General features: G+C 43.2%; 1 protein-coding gene across 3 annotated transcripts in view; it reads left to right on the top strand.

Moving 5' to 3' along the window:
* The window catches only part of LOC115159519 (colorectal mutant cancer protein), a 127,830-nt gene that overhangs the window by 4,763 nt on the left and 104,331 nt on the right, over positions 1-18,736 (top strand). Inside the window, exon 1 of one of the 3 annotated variants that reach the window (XM_029709317.1) lies at positions 12,854-13,582. The exons of the other annotated variants lie outside the window; for them this stretch is intronic. Within the exon in view, the coding sequence (XP_029565177.1) occupies positions 13,535-13,582 (48 nt within the window). The 5' untranslated portion in view covers positions 12,854-13,534. Of the gene's footprint in view, positions 1-12,853; positions 13,583-18,736 lie in introns of those variants that run through there. 3 annotated transcript variants of the gene reach the window in all.

Genomic DNA, 18,736 nt, shown 5'->3' with positions numbered 1-18,736 from the left:
GAACCAACTATATTCATTTGGGGCAACCAACTTTAAGGTGCATTACCACCACCAACTGGACTGGAGTGTGGACCTCCGTTCATCTTTCAATCACCCACGTGGGTATATGCTCCTAAAAACCAATGAGGAGATGGGAGAGGTGGGACTTGCAGCGTGTCAAGAACCACGTTTTATTTTAGCACCTGGCCACGTAGACGCTCGTGAGCAGTTTGGATTTAATGATTGAGTAACATGTATGTGTAAATTTATTTTGCGCGCGAGTGGTTTGGTCAGCATGTAAGTTTTATTTTCCTTCATTACACTCATGTAGACCATGTTAGTATGTGGAGGCCTTGTATGGACCTTGAAGGGCATTTGCAAATATTAAGAGATTATATACTGAACAAAAATATCAACACAACATACAACAATATCAAAGATTTGACTGAGTTACAGTTCAATTGAAATACATTCATTAGGCCCTAATCTATACAAATATGCATCTGTTGGTCACAGATACCTACAAAAAAAAGTAGGGGCGTGGACCAGAAAAGCAGTCAGTATCTGGTGTGACCACCATCTGCCTCATGCAGTGTGACACATCTTCTTTGCATATAGTTGATTGTGGCCTGTGGAATGTTGTCCCACTCCTCTTCAATGGCTGTGTGAAGTTTCTGGATATTGTCGGGAACTGGAACACGCTGTCGTACACATCAATCCACAGCATCCCAAACATGCTCAATAGGTGACATGTCTGAGTATGCAGGCCAAGGAAGAATTGGGACATTTTCAGCTTCCAGGAATTGTGTACATGTCCTTGCGACATGGCGCCGTGCATTATCATGCTGAAACATGAGGTGATGGCGGTGGATGAATGGCATGACAATGGGCCTCAGGATCTCGTCACGGTATCTCTGTGCATTCAAATCGTCATCGATAAAATGCCATTGTGTTCGTTGTCCATAGCTTATGCCTGCTCACACCATAACCCCACCTCCACTATAGGGCACTCTGTTCACAATGTTGACATCAGCAAATCGCTCGCCCACACAACTCCAACATCAGTTGTGAGACCGGTTGGATATACTGCCAAATTCTCTAAAACGACGTTGAAGGTGGCTAATGGTAGAGAAGTTAGCGTTCAATTCTCTGGCAACATCTCTGGTGGACATTCCTGAAGTCAGCATGCCAATTGCATGCTCCCTCAAAACTTGAGACATCTGTGGCATTGTGTTGTGTGACAAAACTGCACATTTTAGAGTGGCCTTTTATTGTCCCGAGCACAAGGTGCACCTGTGTAATGATCTGCTGTTTAATCAGCTTTTTGATATTGCACACCTGTCAGGTGGATGGATTATCTTGGCAAAGGAGAAATGCTCAATAACAGGATGTAAAAAAAATTGTGCACAACATTGGAGAGAAATAAGCTTTTTGTGCATATGGAACATTTCTGGTATCTTTTATTTCAGCTCATCAAACATGGGACCAACACTTTACATGTTGTGTTTATATATTTTTGTTCATTGTACATCAGCTGCTGAATGGAGAGTGAATGCTACATTTTCTCCTGTGTTAATAGAAACATTATTGGGTACGTGTGCGTGGTGTGCGTGAGAGAGAGAGAGGGAGAGCGTGTGTGTTTGTGCGTCAGCCAGCGCTGTGTATAGCAGAGAATACATTGCCATCCCTGGTTGAATAGAATCCCATGCCTCCTCACCCAACACTCATTACCCAACTCCATATCCCTCCACACTCAGTAAACAACATTGTGTTTGGGGGAAAATAAGCTGCATATCATTATCCCCCTGAGAAGAAACTTAATCCCTGGGTTTGCAGATTGCTTTCTGTGGCATTTTGAGTTTATTCACACCCCTGGTCATTATCTGGTATTTTATTGGCCAGTTAGGGGGAATTGAATCACTATATGGGAATGATGTTACCCCGTTGGCTGCAGCCAGTATCTGGCCAGGGCTGTGAAGGCAGATTAACACTGTCAATGGAGACATGGGACATATGCAGCGGCCACCAACGGATAAAACAATGAGGACGGTATATCACTGTCAAAGGGACTTTCCGACAGTATTGGACTAAAACTCACACTTTTCTCATTCGTCTCTGATTTGGTTACCTTTTTTATTTTTTTACCCCTTTTTCTCCCTAATTTCGTGGTATCCAATTGGTTGTTACAGTCTTGTCCTGTCAATGTGGCTCAGTTGGTAGAGCATGGTGTTTGCAACGCCAGCATGGTGTGTGCAACGCCAGGGTTGTGGGTTCGATTCCCACGGGGGGCCAGTACAACAACAAAAAATGCATGAAATGAAATGTATGCATTGACTATACTGTAAGTCGCTCTGGATAAGAGCGTCTGCTAAATGACTAAAATGTAAAATGTTGTCCCATCGCTGCAACTCCCGTATGGACTCGGGAGAGGCGGAAGTCGAGAGCCGTGCATCCTCCGAAACACAACCCAGCCAAGCTCGCCACAAGAGTCGCTAGTGCGCGATGGGACAAGAAAATCCCTGCCGGCCAAACCCTCCCCTAACCCAGACGACGATAGCCTAAATGTATGTATGTGTATATATGGAGTACCAGTCACTCTTTACTATTTTCTACATTAATAGTGAAGACAAACTATAAAACAACACATGGAATCATGTAGTAACCAAAGAAGTGTTCAACAAATCAAAATATATTTTAGATTTGAGATTCTTCAAAGTAGCCACCCTTGACTTGATGACAGCTTTGCACACTCTTGGCATTCTCTCAACCAGCTTCACCTGGAATGCTTTTCCAACATATTTCCAACATATATGTGAATGTAATTAAAAGTCTAATTAGAGTTTGGCTACATTTTCAAGCGCCTCCCTCATGTCAGCATCGTTCTGGAGACATGACAGGCTGTAACAAATACGCACAGGCTATCACCTACACTAGCCTAATTATTTATGTACATTTACATACACTTTTATTTCTTAACAGAATAGCTACTGTTTTTTTGGTTTTCAAATCAATTTCATTGGCTATTTTGGTTAATGGCTTTGGTGCCCAAGCAGATGGCCTTGGTGCCCTGGCAGATTGGGCACCTCTTGAAGGCCAACATGAAATTCCAGGCCTGGCACACACCCATTGTTACTATGACAACTACCGTAGCCATGTCAGCAAATTTTTGCAGTGCTGTCTGTACACACATCCGATTTGGTCACTTGTAACTTGCTGTTTGGACAGTCAGTATTCCAAAACGGATTTGAAAAACAAAACTGAGTGAGCATTAAAGCCTGCAGTGTGAACAAGGCTTAACAGCTTTGCACACCTGGATTGTGTAACATTTGTCCATTTATTAAAAAAATAATATTCAAGCTCTGTCAAATTGGTTGTTGTTCATTGCTAGACAACCATTTTAAGGTCTTGACATAGATTTTCAAGTAGATTTAAGTCAAAACTGTAACTCAGCCAGTCAGGAACATTCACTGTCTTCTCGGTAAGCAACTCCAGTGGAGATTTGCCCTTGTGTTTTAGGTTATTGTCCTGCTGAAAGGTGAATTAATCTCCCAGTGTCTGGTGGAAAACGGACTGAACCAGGTTTTCCTCCAGAATTTTGCCTGTAGCTCCATTCCATTTTTTTTTTATCTTGAAAAACTCCCCAGTCCTTAACGATTACAAGCATACTCATAACATGATTCAGCCACCACTATGCTTGAAAATATGGAGAGTGGTACTCAGTAATGTTTTTTTAAATTATTGGATTTGCCCTAAACATACAGTAACACTTTGTATTCAGGACAAAAAGTTAATTGCTTTGCCACATTTTTTGCAGTATTACTTTAGTGCCTTGTTGCACCCAGGATGCATGTTTTGGAATATTTTTTATTCTGTACAGGTTACCTTTTTTTCACGCTGTCAATTAGCTTAGTATTGTGGAGTAACTATACTGAGCAAAAATATAAACGCAACATGTAAAGTGTTGGTCCCATGTTTCATGAGTTGAATTAAAAGATCACAGAATGTTCCATATGCACAAAAAGCTTATTTATCTAAAAATTTGCGCACACATTTGTTTACATCCATGTTAGTGAGCATTTCTCTTTTCCCAAGATAATCCATCCACCTGACAGGTGTAGCATATCAAGAAGCTGATTTAACAGCATGATCATTACATAGATACACCTTGTGCTGGGGACAATAAAAGGCCACTATGCTGGGTGCTGAGGAGTGTTTCTGTTTGTAATAAAGTACTTTTGTGTGGAAAAACTCATTCCGATAGGCTGTGCCTGGCTCCCCAGTGGGTGGGCCTGGCTCCCAAGTGGGTGGGCCTAAGCCCTCCCAAGCCCACCCATGGCTGCGCCCCTGCCAAGTCATGTGAAATACATAGACTAGGGCCTAATACATTTATTTCAAGACTGATTTCCTTATATTTACATTTACATTTTAGTCATTTAGCAGACACTTATCCAGATCGACTTACAGTAGTGAATGCATACATTTCATACATTTTTTTAAATTTTAATTTAATTTTTTTGTACTGGCCCCCCCGTGGGAATCGAACCCACAACCCTGGCGTTGCACACACCATGCTGGCGTTGCAAACACCATGCTCTACCAACTGAGCCACAGGGAAGGCCATATTATAAGAACTGTAACTCAGTAAAAGTGTTGAAATTATTACATGTTGCGTTTACATTTTTGCCCAGTATACAATGTTGTTGATCCATCTTCAGTTTTTCCTATCACAGCCATTAAACTCTAACTGTTTTACAGTCCACATTGGCCTCATGGTGAAATCCCTGAGCGGTTTCTTTCCTCTCTGGCAGCTGAGTTAGGAAGGACGCCTGTATCTTTGTAGTGACTGGGTGTGTTGATACACCATCCAAAGTGTAACTAATAACTTCACCATGCTCAAACGGATGTTCAATGTCTGCTTTTAAATTTTTACCCATCTACCAATAGACACCCTTTTGCTAGGCATTGGAAAACCTTCCTGGTCTTTGCGTTTGAAGTTCACTGCTTGACTGAGGGACCTTACATATAATTGTATGTGTGGGGTACAGAGATGAGGTAGTCATAAAAAAATCATGGTAAACACTATTATTGCAAACAGAGTGAGTCCATGCAACTCTGTGACTTGTTAAGCAAATTATTACTCTTGAACTTATTTAGGCTTGCCATAACAAGGGGGTTGAATACTTATTGACTCATGACATTTCAGCTTTTCATTTTTGTATTCATTTGTAAACATTTATGAAAACATAGTTCCACTTTGACATTATGGAGTATTGTGTGTAGGCCAGTGACCAAAATAATTATTGAATCCATTTAAAATTCAGGCTGTAGCACAAGAAAATGTGGAAGAAGTCAAGGGGTGTCAATACTTTCTGAAGGCGCTGTACATGTTCTCTGTGAGTGCAGGCATGATTCATGCCTACATGCTCACATTGGTGTGTGTGTGTGTGTGTGGTTCAGTGTGATCTCATCAGCACTGCTGGATTACCCTCTGATCACACCCATGATTCATGCTTGACACTCACACCGACACACAGTTTATTGCCATCTCATTATCGGGCTCATTATCCTAAGAGCTCTCATCCAATGACCCACTGCATTCAGCCACATTTACCTTAGTCGATGGTAGTTTTCTGAATGCTCAAGTAGTTCACTTTATCTTTATGCAACCAGAGATTAGCCTCGGAAATCAAGATTCCTCAAGTCAAATGGTTGATGACGTGACACTTGATTATTGACCTTGGAAAGTGAGATAAAATATTTATCTTTTTAACGGTTGTTACCAGAGTTGGTTTGGGGTTTCAATCTCATAGTGTGGTCAATGCATTAACACACAATTCAATATTAACTCTACAAACACTGAAATAGTTTTGGAAAGAGATGTTTGCTCTGTAATGCTGTGCTGTAATTATGCTCTACTACTTTACAACATGATGTATTGTAAGCTAATGCCACAAGTTGCAACCATACGGGCTGATCTAGGCTATCCATAGTCAGAGATGTCTCTTTACACTAGTGTTTTGTAGAGACTTTTGTATGATCTTGATTCCATGCCACATACAGTAGCCTATATTGACCTATATAGCAGTTTGTCTTTCAGCATGTGTAATATATCCACTGGTGTGGATGGTGAGGTTTTGTCCGTAGCAGAAGTGCAGAGCTGGCTGTATCTTTCTCACTACTGTTCTCCATCTGGTGTCTCAGTATGAAATCCCCCTATGAAATGACACCAGCTTCTCAGCCAAGCCCCAAAATAGAGCAAAGTAGTCCCAATAGATAGCCTATTTTCAAGACAACAAAAAGCCAAATCAATATCTGTTAATTAGCCCTTAGCACTCGTACCTGTATACGGGTTGAAAATGGCATATTTGGGCACTGATAAACACAATGGTTGTACAGTAACATGCTATACATGACGTCAGAGCTCTGGCTCAGCGCGTCGCAGGTTTTGACAAAGAGACATTCAGAACTTGAGCACCGTGCGCGACTAGAAGTTGCCCCCATCTCTCCTGCTAGTTGGGCAAATTTTGCAAATGTTTTGTTGTCTGAGTGAGAGAAAAGCTGTAAGTTAAGAGGACTCTACGTATTTAGAAAGATGAGACGTTGAGGATTATAATAAATACCGATTTGATGTCATACAAGCAAGCCAAATACCTGTGAGTCCAAATGTGGACTTCACATTTCCATATCATAAAACTACTGTCATATACAGTGTCAACGTTTATGATCACTATGTTTGATGTTCAGTTACAAGATGACATGTGGTCATACCCTGGGTTGTCCTGAACACAATGAGACTGTTTGTTTATTGTGAAGAACATTTGCCATGGCACACGCTCTTGTATGCACTCATAACTCCTTTCTATGTGTACTAAAATTATGATCTGACCCAGATTGCGATTTATAATGGACTGTTTTTGGAATGCGAACAAAACAACTACAAGAGTTGAAGACTCTTCTTTGAGTCATAAAAGTGCATTGAAATGACTCAGGAACTGTACACACTTTGGAGAGGTGTGTGACCACTTGGAGTCCCCAGTTAGTCCTCTCACTCAAACCCTTGTCATTTTGTTCTCTTATGATGCACCTACCCCATATTCTCCAGGAATGCTCTTATCATGTTACTAGTTGTATCCAGAGTATTTTCAGGTTTCGTTATAAACAAATGCTGTGAAAGTACAGTAAATGTAAAATGAACATCACATCAACAGTGTATTGTTTGGATTCAGTCTTGTGTCAGGTCTGTTGTGTCCTCACCTTTGGTCTCATCATTTCCCCATAATCTCCAAACTGTTCCCTTTCAATTGCTACCATGGTTATGCATATGCTTTTCATATCTCCTCTGTAAGAAACATTTCAATTTAGCCCAGTTGAAATAGGCCAATTCCCATGACTGTAAAAAGGTTAACAGATGCATGCAGTATCTGATGGATTTAGGGAGGAGGAAATGTATTTTGACAAAACGAGCCAACCCATGTCGTTCTCTTCGATATTGCAGTAGCTTATGAGGGAACAGTGTTTCACCAGAGGAAGACAAGTGAGTGATGTTTGGAGGAAGAGGATGAGAGAAGAGAGGAAAGGAGGAAGCAGTCCTGCTGAGAGGATGTAGACGCAGCCGAGGGGTCGCTCCACATGTTCATGGAAGAGGGGAAGGAAGACATAGAGAGGAATGGGAGGAAGAGTGGTAGATAGAGAAGGAAGAGGAGGACGATGCACACGCAGTCACCAAGGGAGTGATCCAGAAAAGGAATGTGCATCCGGAGCCTTCTGTTTCTTCTCCTTGCCTCTGGAGGTACACACAACACTTCCACACAGCAGGCTATCCCTTTACCACACCAGCCTTGGTTCATGACCTGTGTCTTGTAAGTTGCGAGTTGTGAGCTAGTTAAATGCTCCCCCATTGTATTACTGTGCTCCCAAAGAACCTAACCGAAAGAGCATAGCCTAGGTTTCTACATAGCTTAACCAGTATGAATCTAGACACACACAGGCTGCTAAATGGAAAACTAGTCAGTGTCTGGTGTGACCACCATTTGCCTCATGCAGCGAGACACATCTCCTTCGCATAAAGTTGATCAGGCTGTTGATTGTGGAATGTTGTCTCACTCCTCTTCAATGGCTCTGCGAAGTTGCTGGATATTGGTGGGAACTGGAACACGTTGTCGTACAAGTCGATCCAGAGCATCCCAAGCATGCTCAATTGATGACATGTCTGGTGAGTATGTGGGCCATGCGACATGGCGCCGCGCATTATCATGCGGGAATGGCTGCGAATGAATGGCACGACAATGGACCTTAGGGCTGGGTGGTAAACCGTATTTATGATATACCGGTATTTATGCACGGACCATTTTGGGTTTGTACTTTACTTTCTATAACGGTATTTGAATGTTTGGTTTGTTAAATGTGATAGCCGTGTGTAACGTACATTTTTATAGTTTATTTCGCTACTTGAGTCCTCTCTCTCTCCGTGCCGCATTCCACACAGACTTAGCCCCGCCCAATTTGTGCCTAACTGGTGGTCAAAATCGCACAATTAATCGTTGTGACCAGTTGAGGATGTCATAACCAGTTGTGACAGGTGTTATGTCAGTCTTATAACAGTATTATGCCTATTTCCTGCTTTGGTGGGAGTTGTTTTTCTATAGATCAGACAGTGTGATTAAAGGCCTTTCACTCAGCAGGTAGAGAAACAATGACACCACCGGGCTGGCCGTGAGCCAGTCCTCCCTCTTTGGGGACTAGCTGCCACTGTTTGGATTAGCGTCTGTAACGCTGGCTAGCGCTAAACCCATAGCCCCCCTGTGTGCTAGGCTAACTCTATCGCTATCTGCCCTCAACCTATAGCCCCCCTGTGTGCTAGGCTAGCTGCTATATATGCCCTCAATCCATAGCCCCTCTGTGTGCTAGCTAGGATAGCTCTATCGCTATCTGCCCCGCAGCAGATTTGATTTCACACACAGTCAAGTTGGGTTTCACTGTTGCACTGACACTGTCCCTTTCCCTGTGCCACTCCTCTTTTCTCTTCCCCTTGGAAAAGTGCCCAGAAAAGCATAATCGAGTCTCCTGATTCATCCTCCCAGCCAGCACCACTGCAATGCACAGTCACTGTGTCCTCCAAGCTCTGTGTTGGTCGCTAACTAGGTGTCCAATTTGTAAGTCGCTCTGGATAAGAGCGTCTGCTAAATGACTTAAATGTAAATGTTAGCCGTAATGTGTTAGCCTAGCTTGTCTTTTTCTATAGCTCTTTTGGACTAACATGTTGAAGTTGGAGGGCTGTTGAGAGGACTGTCTGTTGGTGATGAGGTAAGTAAAGCCTGGCAGGAGGATGAAAGAGATGGGTGCTATTTCTGTGGGGAAAGTCGCTTTAGGCCGTGCCGGCCCTATAGCCTAGAGCTGATTTGCCAGGTTGGAGTGGATGTAGCTAGAGACCAGAGACCACTGCAAAGGGTAACTGTTGGGACTTGGATATCTATGTGGGTGAGGATGTTGGACGTTTTAGACTGCTGTGTGGATTTGATGGGAAACATGCCATCGATCTTCAGGGATGATTCTCATTTTACTCTGTTTTGAGAATCACTTTCTATTGAGTCCTATGTTATTTTATATTCATCTGTATTTCAATCTATAGCAGTATGATATGTGTACCTATATGCCGTGCCATATTACTTTACATTGATCTGGGAGGTTTTACTTCCCTGTTGTGTAGTGATGGTTATTTGAGCTTTCTTCCACTACTAGTAACAGCCAAGTGTCATTATGTGGACAAATAATTTTTTATCTTGCTATCTAATTACTTTTCTATCTGCCTAGAAAACCTCTTAGAAAAAATAAAACTCTTGAGTAAAGAAGGGGTCTATTCTCCATCTCATTGTTCTCATTTCATTTTCACTGGTCAGGGAGAGAGGGAGACAGACTAGACTACCTACTCCATTCCATTTCTTTGAGTCACTCAATTAGAAAGTGAACCAGCTCCCAATGTACCGTAAGTCCAGCTACATAAATGATACATGCAGGTGTTTTTGCAAGGCCAGAGCAGTTCTGTCTTAACGTAGCCCAGCAGCACCTCTGATATACTACTCCGAGTGCAGAGTCAGAAAAGGTTAAACTTTTTGTCTCCTGCTACGGCTCTCATCTTCTCAACTGTCCTGCTGTTAGAATTCTTTTACATTTATTGTAATATTGTTCTCTTAGAATATCAACTGGGAATGGTAGTTGAACTTGTTTCAGCACAGTTCTTTTAATATAGTTCTTTTTTTACCCCCTAGTGAAATGGATGAGAGAAGACATTAGAGTGGGAATTAATTACATTTACAATAAAATATTAATTTTGGATGAAGCTAGAGTGAGCCTTGGGCTATAGGGTGGTAGGTTGAAGTATTACGACTCACTTGCCTTGAAGCCTTACTATTGAATGTGAATTCAGTGGTCAGGGCATTGTGAGTTTACATGTTCCAATTTGCATGGCAAGTAAGGCAGACGTCTTCTAATTAGGGGCATATGCCAGCAGGTGCCCGACTGTGCGTTTCCCCTCTTTATTCTGCTCTTTGTGTGTTTGCATTCTGATGAGCAGTGTCCAGCTTGGAGAGCAGCATGATTTGTAGCTGAGCTTAAAGGTCAGGATCACCCAAGCACTATAACACCCCTTCTAAACTCAGCAAAAAAACAAACGTCCTCTCACTGTCAATTGTGTTCATTTTCAGAAAACTTAACATGTGTAAATATTTGTATGAACATAACAAGATTCAACAACTGAGACATAAACTGAACAAGTTCCACAGACATGTGACTAACAGAAATTGAATAATGTGTACCTGAAGAAAGGGGGGGGGTCAAAATCAAAATAACAGTCAGTATCTGGTGTGGCCACCAGCTGCATTAAGTACTGCAGTGCATCTCCTCCTCATGGACTGCACCAGATTTGCCAGTTCTTTCTGTGAGATGTTACCCCACTCTTCCACCAAGGCACCTGCAAGTTTTCGGCCATTTCTGGGGGAAATGGCCCTAGCCCTCCCCCTCCGATCCAACAGATCGCAGACGTGCTCAATGGGATTGAGCTCTTCGATCCGGGCTCTTCGCTGGCCATGGCAAAACACTGACATTCCTGTATTGCAGGAAATCACGCACAGAACGAGCAGTATGGCTGGTGGCATTGTCATGCTGGAGGGTCATGTCAGGATGAGCCTGCAGGAAGGGTACCACATGAGGGAGGAGGATGTCCTCCCTGTAACGCACAGCATTGAGATTGCCTGCAATGACAACAAGCTCAGTCCGATGATGATGTGACACACCGCCCCAGACCATGACGGACCCTCCACCTCCAAATCGATCCCGCTCCAGAGTACAGGCCTCAGTGTAACGCTCATTCCTTCAACGATAAACGCGAATCCAACCATCACCCCTGGTGAGACAAAACCGCGACTCGGTAGTGAAGAGCACTTTTTGCCCGTCCTGTCTGGTCCAGCGACGGTGGGTTTGTGCCCATTGGCGACGTTGTTGCCGGTGATGTCTGGTGAGGACCTGCCTTCCAGCCTCTCTCAGCCTATTGCGGACAGTCTGAGCACTAATGGAGGGATTGTGTGTTCCTGGTGTAACTCGGGCAGTTGTTTTTGCCGTCCTGTACCTGTCCTGCACGTGTGATGTTCGGATGTACCCATCCTGTGCAGGTGTTGTTACACGTGGTCTGCCACTGTGAGGACGATCAGCTGTCCGTCCTGTCTCCCTGTAGCGCTGTCTTAGGCGTCTCACAGTACGGACATTGCAATTTATTGCCCTGGCCACATCTGCAATCCTCATGCCACCTTGCAGCATGCCTAAGACACATTCTAAGGCACATTCTAAGGCACATAAGGCACATCTTTCTTTTGGTGTTTTTCAGAGTCAGTAGAAAGGCCTCTTTATTGTCCTAAGTTTTCATAACTGTGACCTTAATTGCCTACCGTCTGTAAGCTGTTAGTGTCTTAACGACTGTTCCACAGGTGCATGTTCATTAATTGTTTATGGTTCATTGAACAAGCATGGGAAACAGTGTTTAAACCCTTTACAATGAAGATCTGTGAAGTTATTTGTATTTTTACGAATTATCTTTGAACGACAGCATCCTGAAAAGGGGACGTTTCTTTTTTTGCTGAGTTTGTGTGTGTGTGTGTGTGTGTGTGTGTGTGTGTGCGCGTGTTTTGTGTGTGTGTATGTGTGAGCATGTCTGAAATAGCAGCTTGTGTTGTTGTGTCCATCCACATCTTTGTGTGTGTGTGTGTGTGTGTGTGTGTGTGTGTGTGTGTGTGCTACTCTACTATGTAGTCTCCTTGACCCCTTGGTCGTTCCCCTAATGTGGCTTCCGGTCACATCTCAACTTGTCATATCAAAAATCTAACCAATATCAATAGGGGGAGCGGTTTATTCTATGTTCCATTCAAAGTGCCGAGCAAGAGATGGTAGTACTACCCGTTTTTTTTCAAATCCTTATGTGACTGCCTTTCCCATTACCAACCTAATCTAACCTATCTGAATTAGCTAGTCTTATTGGCTAACAAATATTGCGTTGATCCATGCAGTCAAATATTCATTACTGGTTGCGCTAAACACCAGTCATCAATATATTAATAAAGTGCTCCAATCTGTTCATATTTAATGAGGCCTGAACGGGCTGCTAATGAACTGGTCTATTAGTGCACCCTACACACTATAATTAAGTCTACGAGAGGAGCCACAATGCCAGAAGTGCACTTTAATTGCTTTAACAGCCTCCAAGAGTGGAGATGAGGGAAAGTTCTGGAACGCTGCCATTTCTAGAGCTCAGGGAGGGAGGGAGGGAGGGAGGGACAGAGCATGCACTCTGTTGAACATACCATTAGTGCCGCGGCACTCTTTGGTGTGAGTGCTTGTCTGAGTTTCAGAGAGAGAGCGAGAGAGAGGTCTGGGAGTGGCACAGACCGACTGAAGGAATGAGAGGGGGGTGCTGCTAAAACTTGAATCCATATCGAAGAGAGGAGGTGGAGAGAACAAGGGGAGAGGGGGATAAGGAGGAACAACTGCTGGTAGACTGGAATCCGACAGGCAGTCGAGCAGCAGAGACGGTAACACACTGGGGAATGCTGCCCGCTACACAGACGCACTGAGCCTGGCCCCAGGTGGCGGCAGCGCGTGGAGATGACAGGGGGGAGCGGCAGGGAAAAGGCGAGCCAGCCAAGAGAGACTCCATCAGTTTTCCTTGGATACACTCGGGAACGGTTCTCCTGAGGGGCAGCAGGAGCGCTAATGACTTAACTGATAACGGATCATGGAACATGTGCCGGTGTGTATGACTGTGCACTTCTGAACGTGAGCGGGTTTGTGTATGTGTATTTACCTCCACCTTTGGTTTGAGCGTGTGTGTGTTCACTCTGATCACAGTATGGGATCTTTCTGAATGAAGGTGGTTGGCCACAACAGCCAGCGGCACTGGAGACTACATGCAGCTGAAGACAAGGGACTAAGGGACTGCGTTTTTCTTTCGTCGCATTTCTGTCGGGAGAGAGAGCTCTGGAATCTTAATATCTTTTGAGAGTTTGGGGAAATCATGAACTCTTCCGGAACAGTCGGAAAATTGGGGATCGAAGGGGGCGAGGTAAGACTGCACATTTCTGTACAAGTGGCCACATCAAAACTGTCTACTGGCCACATCAAAACTGTCTAATGTCTTGCTTGGAGGCTTGCCTCTTAGGTCTTTCAAGTCAACTGTGTAAGAGGTAGCTGTTAATTTGAAAAGGGTTGGATCTGTGTTTTCTCTTACTTTGTCTTAAAGGTTTGGTTTGGAAGTGGTGACTCGTGTCGTTAGGTTTTCTGTGAAATCCTCTTGTCACCCATTTCTTGGTTATTTCAGGGTTTGGCCAAGAAGTAGGACTCCTTTCTTATAACCCAAGCGAGTTGGCTGTCATTTCTGGAAGGTTTCAGTCAGAGCTGTCTGTCTTTCGTCCCTCTGTAAACACTTGTGCCCCTCCAGCTCATGGCTCAGACTCATCTGGGCTAGTCCTCTACCCCTTTTTCTCTCCCCCGCAGTTCCCCCTGCTTGCAGCATATTAAATCGAAGTGGGAGAGAGTTAGGTTCAGGCGAAATACCTCTCAAAAGGAAGGAGGAGAGGGAGAAGGGGTAGGAAAATGTAGGCGAAGTGCCTCGGGTATGTTACGCTCCCACAGTGAAAATAAAAGACCAGATAGCTACCAAATCAGCACTCTCTCCCTCTTTTTCTCTGTTTCTGTCCTTCTGACTCTGTAAAACAAGCTGTTTGTTTTCCAAGGGCTTTTGAGAGGGATAGTAAGCAAGCTCTGACTGTTAGTGTAAGCTCTTCTACAGAAGTGTTTCTTTCAGTTTCAAGGTCTTCATGGCCCCTTTCCCTTCTACCCTCACATCATCCACAGATGAGAACGGTTAAATCTCCCAGAGAGTCACAATGGCCATCTGTTTCTGAAGACACAGGAAGTGAGGCTCTGTGTTGAGGTGCATTGTTGAGTGGCTCAAGTGGCCCAGGGCCCCTAAGTCTCCATGTCTCTACATGCAGGGCCGGCCCTAGCCTTTTGGGGCCCTAAGCAAGGTTTGATTGGAAGGCACCCCTACCTCACTGGCAAAGCATTTTAGTGGGCCCCCTCTTGACAGCGGAGATTACATTTTTTGTTTTAAACTACATTTCCTTCAATTCTACATATTTGTGACTCGTTTCAGGAAACTAGGCGTATGTCGCACCCCACTACTTCACAGGAGAGGCATTTGAACGCAAACATAATTTTTTTTTATCAAAATGTGTTTTCTGGCAGAAATGCCTTCGGAAATGTGACCTTTCATGTGCCTTAATAACAAACTTGTATGCCATCTGTAAATAAGAATTAAATTGTTAAATTACGAGTAGAGGTCGACCGATTCATCGGAATGGCCGATTAATTAGTGCTGATTTCAAGTTTTCATAACAATCGGTAAACGGCATTTTTGGACACCGATAGTGGCCGATTACATTGCAGTCCACGAGGAGCCTGAGTGACAGGCTGACTACCTGTTACGCAAGTGCAGCAAGAAGCCAAGGTAAGTTGCTAGCTAGCATTAAACGTATCTTATAAAAAACAATCAATCTTAACATAATCACTAGTTAACTACACATGGTTGATGATATTACTAGTTTATCTAGCTTGTCCTGCGTTGCATATAATTGATGCGGTACCTATTAATTTCTCATCGAATCACAGCATACTTCGCCAAACGGGTGATGATTTAACAAGCGCATTTACGAAAAAAGCACTGTCGTTGCACCAATGTGTACCTAACCATAAACATCAATGCCTTTCGTAAAATAAATACACAAGTATATATTTTTAAACCTGCGTATTTAGTTAATATTGCCTGCTAACATGAATTTCTTTTAACTGGAGAAATTGTGTCACTTCTCTTGCATTCCGTGCAAGGAGTCAGGGTATATGCAGCAGTTTGGGCTGCCTGGCTCGTTGCAAACTTCCTAACAAAGACCGAAATTAATTTGCCAGAATTGTACGTAATTATGACATAATATTGAAGGTTGTGCAATGTAACAAATATTTAGACTTAGGGATGCTACCCGTTAGATAAAATATGGAACGGTTCCGTATTTCACTGATAGAATTAATGTTTTGTTTTTTAAATTATAGTTTCCAGATTTGACCATATTAATGACCTAAGGCTCGTATTTCTGTGTGTTATTATGTTATAATTAAGTCTATGATTTGAAATTTGATAGAGCAGTCTGACTGAGCGGTGGTAGGCAGCAGCAGGCTCGTAAGCATTCATTTTTGGTCGTCCAATAATCAGTACCGGCGTTGAAAAATCATAATCGGTCGACCTCTAATTACGAGCCTAGTTGGTTTAGCCATGGAAAAAGACAGGAACCTTCCCGCTAGCCATGATTGGCTGAGATAATGAGGGGCTGGACATGCCGAGAAATGAGTTCAGATTGGTCTGCCATGTAGCATGCTTCTATAACATGAGCTGCTCAGTATGTGTAGATAATCCTTTCAACCGCTGCTTTTTTGAAAGATATCATGAAGAATTGCAAAAGTGTTGCTACTACTCCACTTTCTGGAGAACGATTGTGCAATGCTGACTCTGACTCTGAAAATGAATTACACGATGAGGAACTCCCAGATTTAGGTAAAAACATGTTAATTGAACCAGCTAGCTAGCTAACATTGAACCTAGTTGGTTAGCTTTAGCTACCTGCAGATTAATGCCTGGTGGCTAGCTATGACAATCAGATTGTGTTGCTAGTAGTATGGGTTTGGATTATTGCTGCATTCAAAACAACTGGGAACTCGGAAACCTCCGACTTCAGCGCATTTAAGACAACTGGGAACTCTGGATAAAAACGAGCTCCGACTGGGAAAAATATTTTTGAACGGTCATCCAACTTGGAATTTGAACACGGGAACTCGTGCCTTTTTCTAGAGCTCTGACTTTCCGATCACTGATGTCATGATTTGACCTTGTATTTTTCCAAGTTCCCAATTGTTTTGAAAGCACCATTAGGTTAATTGTTTAGCTAGCTAGCTAGCTAGCTAGCAAGCTACATGTCTAAACAAAAGACTCCACTTCGCCAGAACATGACCCATCAAGTTAGCCAGGTGTGTCTGGGGGTGATTATGACCATCTATTGTATTTTATGAACATGTGTACATGTCTAGACAATAGTGACCCCTCCACTTAGCTAGATGTGGCTGGGGGGGTTATAGCATTTCTTTCTTTTACAAAATGGATTACCTTTTCTCTCTGCCCCATGGCAAAATCAGTAGAATGTCAGGATTTTTAAATAAAATTGCTAACCTTCTCTCTGCCCCATGGCAAAACATGTAGAATGGCCCATCAATTTAGACAAGTGTTTCTGGGTAAGAATAATCTAATTATAAAATATTTAGACAATATTTTCTGGACACTTTGATATTGCTTCTATGAAAATATGCAAGTAACCATTTCGCTGTACTGTTTACACCTTCTTTATCCTGTGCATGTGACAAATAAACAGATTCTATTTGATATACTGTGTGTTTACCGGTAATCTGAAACACAACATGACCTGCACCAAAGCCAGATTAGGAAATAGGCCAAGGACTAGTTAAAGTGTATTTTTGCTACTACTTTCCCATTGTTTCTCAACTGCAGTACATGATATACCTTTTTTTTTTGCTCTTGCTCTTTACTTTAATCCAATGTAAAAAAGAAAACAGCATTTCAAATTTTGCTATATAGCACCAAATCGAGCCGGCCGTTCACATTTTGCCATGGGGAGTAGAGAAAATATTGCAGTTTTAAAGCAAGCTTTCTGCAATTCTACATGTTTTGCCATGGGGCAGAGAGAAGGTTAGCAATTTTATTTTAAAATCCTGACATTCTACTCATTTTGCCATGGGGCAGAGAGAAAAGGTAATCCATTTTGTAAGCATTTAAGCATGTAAGCATTTTTATACAGCTGGCCTTGCTTTACACCTGGCTACCCCTACCCCGGTCAACAGCTCTGCACCCCCCACAGCAACTTGCCCAAGCCCCCCCCCCATTTCTCCTTCACCCAAATCCTGATAGTTGATGTTCTGAAAGAGCTGCAAAATCTGGACCCCTACAAATCAGCTGGGCTAGACAATCTGGACCCTCTCTTTCTAAAATTATCTGCCGCAATTGTTGCAACCCCTATTACTAGCTTGTTCAACCTCTCTTTTGTATTGTCTGAGATCCCCAAAGATTGGAAAGCTGCCGCGGTCATCCCCCTCTTCAAAGGGGGAGACACTCTAGACCCAAACTGTTACAGACCTATATCTATTCTACCCTGCCTTTCTAAGGTCTTCGAAAGCCAAGTTAACAAACAGATCACCGACCATTTCGAATCCCACCGTACCTTCTCCGCTATGCAATCTGGTTTCTGAGCTGGTCATGGGTGCACCTCAGCCACGCTCAAGGTCCTAAACGATATCATAATCTCCATCGACAAAAGACAATACTGTGCAGCCATATTCATCAACCTGGCCAAGGCTTTCGACTCTGTTAATCACTGCATTCTTATCGGCAGACTCAACAGCCTTGGTTTCTCAAATGACTGCCTCGCCTGGTTCACCAACTACTCAGAGTTCAGTGTGTCAAATCGGAGGGCCTGTTGTCCGGACCTCTGGCAGTCTCTATGGGGGTGCCACAGGGTTCAATTCTCTGGCCGACTCTTTTCTCTGTATATATCAATGATGTCACACTTGCGGCTGGTGATTCTCTGATCCACCTCTACGCAGACGCCACCATTCTGTATACTTCTGGCCCTTCTTTGGACACTGTGTTAACGAACCTCCAGACGAGCGTCAATGCCATACAACTCTCCTTCCGTGGCCTCCAACTGCTCTTAAATGCTAGTAAAACTAAATGCATGCTCTTCAACCGATTGCTGCCCGCACCTGCCCGCCCGTCCAGCATCACTACTCTGGACGGTTCTAACTTAGAATATGTGGACAACTACAAATACCTAGGTGTCTGGTTAGACTAAACTCTCCTTCCAGACTCATATTAAGCATCTCCAATCCAAAATTAAATCTAGAATTGGCTTCCTATTTCGCAACTGTCACGTCCTGACCAGCAGAGGGAGTAATTGTATTAGTTTTGGTCAGGACGTGGCAGAGGGTTTGTGTTTTGTATGTATTTCTACGTTCTGTCTAGTTTAGTTTTTCTATGTTTAGGATTGGGTGTTGGACTCTCAATTGGAGGCAGGTGTTTCTAGTTGCCTCTGATTGAGAGTCC

This window comes from Salmo trutta, chromosome 23, assembly GCF_901001165.1.
Source record: "Salmo trutta chromosome 23, fSalTru1.1, whole genome shotgun sequence".
In the NCBI taxonomy this organism is placed as follows: Eukaryota; Metazoa; Chordata; class Actinopteri; order Salmoniformes; family Salmonidae; genus Salmo; species Salmo trutta.
This window is presented reverse-complemented; position numbering and strand designations above follow the sequence as displayed.